At 44.6% G+C, this 7500-nt stretch overlaps 1 protein-coding gene across 1 annotated transcript in view; it reads left to right on the top strand.

The window, feature by feature from the left end:
• Positions 1 to 7500, top strand: part of arhgap10 (Rho GTPase activating protein 10) — a 64535-nt gene that overhangs the window by 33796 nt on the left and 23239 nt on the right. The window contains exons 8-14 of the mRNA XM_030788039.1: positions 603 to 732; positions 1170 to 1276; positions 2418 to 2512; positions 3632 to 3713; positions 4105 to 4138; positions 4338 to 4406; positions 5492 to 5566. Coding sequence (XP_030643899.1) covers positions 603 to 732; positions 1170 to 1276; positions 2418 to 2512; positions 3632 to 3713; positions 4105 to 4138; positions 4338 to 4406; positions 5492 to 5566 — 592 coding nt within the window. The remainder of the gene's footprint in view (positions 1 to 602; positions 733 to 1169; positions 1277 to 2417; positions 2513 to 3631; positions 3714 to 4104; positions 4139 to 4337; positions 4407 to 5491; positions 5567 to 7500) is intronic.

Genomic DNA, 7500 nt, shown 5'->3' with positions numbered 1-7500 from the left:
AATCGGTTTGTTTGCCCAAACTGTCAGTCATATCGTTCTCATACCCACTCATAGAGAGATGGACTGACCCTAACAGACACTCTCAGAGCACTGGAGTTTCCAAGGGAAAACCGCAAGGTCTTTGTTTTCAGTGACCCTCCATTGTGTTTGGCCCGTGGCTCAGAATCCGGCTTCCTCCCCTGTGTTTGTGTGTGTGTGTGTGAATGTTTGTGTGAGTGTGAGTGTGTGTGTGAATGTGTGTGTGAGTGCCTGCGTAGTGTCTGAGTCATGTCCTTGCCTGCTGACTCAAGGTCAGCTCTAAGAATGAGTTAGAATCATGCCAGGGTGAAACAGAATGAGGGGGCAGAGAGATGACACCATAATGGAACCTCACACGGGACCTGTCAGAACGCTCAGAGCGAGTCGTTAGAACCCGCGTGAATGCTCAGGCCCCCGGAGCTCCAGTGTTTCACTTCCTGTAGAATCTCAGAGCGTCATAGATGATCTTATCGTAGATAAAATGTCCCCGGGTATCTTATCTCTCCTCTTTGAGGTAATGGATCATGTCTCGGTCTCCGTGTGACTGGGCGCTAACTGTCCATTATCTCTGTGTCTCCTGTTAGACGCGGAGTCGTTTTGAAGGTACGCGATCCGAGGTGTACGAGCTGATGAAGCGCACTAAGGAGACGCCTCAGGAGCACAGGCAGACCAGTCCAATCAGCTTCGAGGGCTACCTCTACGTACAGGAAAAACGTACGCTCTCCCAGTGCACCACACCACAGATCAGTACAGACCAGTCAGCAGTGAGAACGTATGCGTAGAGTCATTGTACCACACCACACTGTCTGTAGCCCACACGCTGATACACAGGGCCTTGGCTACGCTGCACGCTGCTTAACCACAGCACTCATTGCTTTACAATAGCGGCAAGCAGACCTCGTTCTGGAGGGCCGTGATGTATGCAGGTTTTTGGTCCAACCTTGGACATGTCTGCAATATTCAGATAGTCTGAGGAGTTTCAGATAGTTCTGAGGAATTTCAAAATGTGACATTCAGGAGGTGACCTGCCTAGCCTGAGGAGCAGAGGCGTTAAAATAATGAGGGACGATGATGTGAATTAAGACGAGTTGACGGTTTGTGCCCCCGCCCCCCCAAATGCTAAAATGACCTCTCTAACGTGACCTCCCCAGGACCTCCTCCGTTCGGGTCGAGCTGGGTCAAACGCTACTGCACCTTCGTCAAAGAGCAGAAAATCCTTCACATGGTGACCTTTGACCACAGGTCTGGGGGCAAGCTGGTAAGTTATGACCATTTAATCGGATATGAATTGCATTGGTCAGTTTCACACTGTGCTTATTGCTGTGGTCGGTGGGAATATGAAATTTGATTTGCTATCCAGAGTCTTTGTAGTTATTACCCTTTTTAGTATCATATTTGTAATATGATACTACAAATGACTTGATGCTGCTGTAACACTCCACTGGTCTAAACTAAAGTAAAATGACTGCATTCCTGCACCACTGCCTGTATGTACTGTGAATGTATGACTTTTACACTGTGAAGTCCCTGTAAAAGCCCTGTATGTACTGTATATATATGACTTTTACACTGTAAAGACCCTGTAAAAGCCCTGTATGTACTGTATATATATGACTTTTACACTGTAAAGACCCTGTAAAAGCCCTGTATGTACTGTATATATATGACTTTTACACTGTAAAGACCCTGTAAAAGCCCTGTATGTACTGTATATATATGACTTTTACACTGTAAAGACCCTGTAAAAGCCCTGTATGTACTGTATATATATGACTTTTACACTGTAAAGTCCCTGTAAAAGCCCTGTATGTACTGTATATATATGACTTTTACACTGTAAAGTCCCTGTAAAAGCCCTGTATGTACTGTATATATATGACTTTTACACTGTAAAGACCCTGTAAAAGCCCTGTATGTACTGTATATATATGACTTTTACACTGTAAAGACCCTGTAAAAGCCCTGTATGTACTGTATATATATGACTTTTACACTGTAAAGTCCCTGTAAAAGCCCTGTATGTACTGTATATATATGACTTTTACACTGTAAAGACCCTGTAAAAGCCCTGTATGTACTGTATATATATGACTTTTACACTGTAAAGTCCCTGTAAAAGCCCTGATGACAGTGGTGTCTGTTTTGCCACGTGCCTCTGGGAGTTGTTGTTGTTTCACATTTGATACATTGTTTCACATTTGATACATTGTTTCTTAATGTTGTTGGTCGTAATAATGCAGTAGGGATTATTTTTTTGTGAATGACGTCATTCTGGGATTACTCATGCTTTGTGTTCATGCTTTCATTGGTTCTGCAAGATTTTATTTCCCTTTTTAAAAAAGACAAGAGGAGAAAAGAGAACCTTACATCATGTGTGAAACCACTCTGTCTGTCTCCAGGGTGAGAACGAGTCTGTGACACTCAAGTCGTGCGTACGCAAAACGACAGACGCTCTTGACCGCAGGTTCTGTCTCGATATCGAGATCGTGGATCGGTACGTCATCTCCCCCACCACCAACTGTCATTTGATGTCTCTGTTTTTTTACATTGTGTTTAACCTCTTTAAAAAGACAGTCTGTTTCCCATTACATCTATGAAGTGACTGTGTGTGTGTGTGTGTGTGTGTGTGTGTGTGTGTGTGTGTGTACGTGTACCTGTGTGTAGGGGTGTGTGTGTGTACATGTCTGTGTGTTTATGTGTGTATGTATGTTTACAGTGTGTTTGTATGAACGATTATGGTGTGTGTTTGTTTATGGTGTGTGTGTGTGTTTGTTTATGGTGTGTGTGTATTTAGACATGTTGTGGTGTATTTTTTTCATTGTTATAAATATCTCCCGTTTATCAGCTTCACCATCCGTTTCAGTTTGCCCTTGGCCAGCGTTTTTTTGTTTTGTTTGTACGTTGTGGGATAATTTTGGATCCGGATCCGGATTCCGGTTTCGCATGCCACAGCATTCCCCTCATTCACACCTCGTTAAGACCAGACCCAGAACGGCCTGGCCCGCACCCCGGGGCCTCGCTCCAACTGCGGGCACGCAGGCCGTCAGCATGGGCTGGTCACATGACTAACCTCTCCCGACAGTCAGACCACAGGATTAGACACACATAGCTGTGTTTTGAGACGGACAGAACGGACCCTCAGATACCGTCTTTCTCAGAATATGCGCCACGTTAGCAGAGCAGTAAAGATGTGAACGTGAGGACGATAGATGAATGTCTCGCCGTAAAAATAGCATCAAACTCAAATGTCACGGGAGATGCGTGTGTTTAGCTTGACACGCATTGCAGTGCAGATGTCATGTGAGTCCTTTGTATATAAAAATCAAAGCAATTGGACTGAACACACATTGCTAATTAACTGTAATGTCTGTAATGTCATTAGTCGCATAATTACTAACTCAGGGATGCTTCTGGTCTGCATTTGTAAGATACAGTTAATGTGTAGAATGTTCTGGGTGTGAGTCATCAACTAGTCAGTGGTTACCGTGGTTATACATCTAGTCTGCTGCTGTGGTGTTTGTCTGGAATGGGACCATTGCGCTCATATGGATGGCACCAGGGGTCTGTGAACTACGGTCAGTGAATCACAGTGGTGTTTTGGTTTTGTTTCCAGACCTGGGACGGTCCTCACGGTTCAGGCACTGTCCGAAGATGACCACAGATTCTGGATGCAGGCCATGGGCGGGAAAGAACCGGTGAGCGAGCCAATCAGCTGACTCGATCAGCTCACGCCTCAGCTGATCACTGATCAGTTCAGAGGGATCAGCCAATGCACATGGATCAGCCTGTGCTTTTGCCTTTGCCCTCGCTCTCACATGTGGCTGCTTTTATCTTTACACTCATTAAAGGCCAGGAGAACAGAACAAAGAACAAATGTTTTTTTTTTCCCACACTTTCTATGTTCCTTTTCTTTCCTTAAGGCTCTGAGACCAGCCAGTGTTTGTCTGTGATGTAATTCACAAACTTGCATTATGTTTTCCTTGACCTTTAAAAGTTCCTATGAATCACCGGGTGGTTTTACTAAAAAAAAGGAAAAAAAAAAAAACCCTAAATGACTTATTTTTATTTTATTTTTAACAGACGCAGGACTTTGGACATACATATGCGAAAGAAAGAGGAAGTGAGTTACTGTGCCTACGCATGAAATGTTTCTGTTTTTTCTGTTTTCTATTTACACGCTAACCGCAAGCAAACGTTGAATATAAACAGACGCAGACGTATGTCAGCGTAAAAGAAAGCCTGATTTATCCTCTCTCATATGAGAGTGTGTGTGTGGTGTGTGGTCGAGAGGAGACACTTGATTTGTCTGTTTTCGACAGTCGACGCACAGCTGGATGAGGTTGGCCTGTCCTTTGTGAAGAACTCCATCAAAGCTATAGAGCTGAGAGGTAGGATGGATGGATGGATGGATGGATGGATGGATGGATGGATGGGTGGATGGGTGGATGCACACACACACATGTCATTTCTTTCTTTTTTGGTACCAAAAAAGGGGGAACCTCCCGTGACTAATCGGTACGGTGGCAATCAGATGATGGATTGGTCAGTTGGCATCTAGAATTAAAATGACAAAAAACTACAACAACAAAAAATATGAAAAAAAAAAAAAAAAAGAATCACGTCGCCAATTAGTCACTCAGCCTTCATGGACCCTCTAAGGTACCAGAGTCAGCGATGACAGAGCAGCCCTCTGAATTATAAATCCTTTGGTTTATACGTTAGCTCTACCACACAGCAGTAGTACTGCCAGGGGATGTGCCAGTGTGTCTCTGCCTGAGTTACAGAGCAATGCAAAGGCTTGGCCCTGCTGGCTCTGACAGGGCTCTGTTTGCATCTCACAGTGGGTTAAAAAGAGCTGCAGTAATGTCTCTTTACCACCAGGGGGCAGAGTATACTCACCGCTTATCTGTCCCCTTAGACAACAACCTGTTGTGTTCTGAATCCATGTTAACTTGAATGACAGGTTAGAGAGAGTTTCAGACCAAACCAAAGCAAAATAAAACATTCACTTTTATACAGTACACCCACCCGTACAACATGCTGTTTAAATTTCTTTATCTCAACCTTGACAGTGAAGACATGAAGATATTTTGAGTATTGTATTACTATCAAGTAACTGATGCCAGATCAGACTTTGTTTTCCTCATTTTTAACCAGGTGCACTATAGTTCAGCGCTTTCACCTGATCTTGGATCAGTTGAATATGTCTTTAGGTCTGTTCTGTTCATGGTTCCATAACCTAAAGTCCTTCTGTTTGTGCTGAAGGGTCTGTCAGCATTTGTTAATGTGTGTATATGTGTGTCTTAGTGTGTGTGTGTGTGTGTGTGTGTGTGTGTTTGTGTGTGTGTGTGTGCAATCGGCAGAAACCAAAGCCAGTAGGACTTCTGGAACTGATTAGCAGCTAATTTAACAGTGAGACAGCATGTTTGGATGTCTTTTTATTTTGTTTTCATTTTGAATTTTCTTCCTGCAGGAATAAACGACCAGGGCTTGTACAGGGTTGTTGGGGTGAGCTCGAAGGTTCAGAAGCTGCTGGCTCTGATGATCGGTGAGTCTGACACACGTTTCTCATCCCAAAATAAATAAAGTTATGGCTTAGAGAAGAGCCCTCCAATTTCCCTGAGTCACAGTTTCAGCAGTGTCTGTCTCTGTCTGTGTGTGTGTGTTTGTCTGTGTCTGTCTGTCTGTCTGTCTGTCTGTGTGTGAGTGTGTCTGTGTCTGTCTCTGTGTGTGTTTGTGTGTCTGTCTGTCTGTCTCTGTGTGTTTGTCTCTGTGTGTGTGTCTTTGCCTGTGTGTGTGTGTGTGTGTCTGAGAGAGAGAGAGACATGGCTCCTTTTTTAATGTCTTGAACCCAACGTTCAAGTCATTTAACAGATGAAACCGTGTCCATTTGTCCCAGTTCATATTTGCGAATGATTGTATTTGGAGATGCTTTAGTCCAGACTTGAGCATCAAAAGCAGATATGGGGGGGGGGGGGGAGAATGGTGCAGGATGCTACGTGTCCAGGTGGGTTGCAGCGGAAGGAAAGGAACTCGGTGTTTCTCATTGTAATTCCAGCTCTTCCCTGTTCTGACCAATACCTGCCCAGATGTCTGTGCCTGCCACTCTGCCCTGTCTCTCAGACTCACACTCGCCTCTGTTGCTAAGGGCTGCAAATCAGATTGCTATCCACCATCACTCTCTCTGTCTCTTCTGTCTCTGTCTCTGTCCCCCCCCCCCCCCCCAAAAACAAACACTCATACAACGGCTCACACACACATTTACACTGTAACACACACACCCACGCACAGGCACACACAACACACACACACACACACACACAACACACGCACACAACACACACACACGCACAACACACACACGCAACACACACACACACACACACACACACACACACACTCACTTTATCCAACTCTGTCTTGTTCAGTCTCCTCTTGCCTCTTTTTTTTCCTCTTTCTTCGTTAAGTCTGTCCTCTCCCTCCCTCCCTCTCCTCTCTCCCTCTCCTCTCTCCTAGCCGGGGGCAGTGTGATCTGAATGCCAAAAGCTGTGTTGTGTCTGCAGGCTGTCTCCACACCCGCTGCTACCTGAACTCACACACTCCCAGCTCTAATAGCCATTAACGCACGCCGTGTCCTTTCCAGAAGAGAACAAGCAGGCAAAAAACCTCCATAAACAAAAAAAACAAACAAACAAAAAAACTGCAGGCACCCCACTTCAGCTAGACTTTATCGAAACCCTCTCACACAGGAGGGTGATACAGCTATGATCTGTCTGAGGTGGTCTGTCTCTGACTGCGTATGCTGTCCTTGCCGTGTCTGCTGTTTAGATGAAGACGTAGACTCGGCAGTTGTTTTCGAAACAAACGGTCACCTTTAGCGAATATTAGCACGTGCGCTAAACGTTAATGTGAGCGCAGATGCTAAGTATTTTGTAGCGCGGCCAAAGTCAGCGTTCATTTATTTGCAGTGATGGTTTACCAGTTTATTGCTGTCGTTGTTGTTGTTTTTTCCAAAGCGGAATTTAAATGTTGACATTTCTAGTCTCATAAGCTGAAACTAAAGAGTATATGTAACAGTTCAGCCATGCTGTGGCCGACAGGAAGGTTTTACCGATTAAAAAAAAGAAAACTGTTCTGAGATTCTGTTTGAATGTATTCAGATTTAAGCATATGTGTAAACAAGATCTTTTATGTGGCAGAGAGTCAGCTCTCTTCACAGTGCTCATTATCTGACTGTCCCACTGGCTTTACTGGTCCCAGTAGGTCAGTAGAAGGCTGAGCCAGTGTCTGGGTGAAGACAGGAAATGTAGTGCGGAGGTGTTTTGGGACCTCAGACAATGCTGCAGTAATCTGTAGTGTGTGTGTGTGTGTATGTGTATGTGTGTATGTGTATGTGTGTGTGTGTGTGTGTGTGTGTGTCTGTCTGTGTGTGTGAGTGTGTGTGAGTGTGTGTGTGTGTGAGAGAGAGAGAGAGAGAGAGCG

The sequence above is a fragment of the Chanos chanos genome, chromosome 11, assembly GCF_902362185.1.
Source record: "Chanos chanos chromosome 11, fChaCha1.1, whole genome shotgun sequence".
NCBI classification, from domain to species: domain Eukaryota; kingdom Metazoa; phylum Chordata; class Actinopteri; order Gonorynchiformes; family Chanidae; genus Chanos; species Chanos chanos.
The sequence above is the reverse complement of the archived record's forward strand: the minus strand, read 5'-3'. Positions and strand labels throughout refer to the sequence as shown.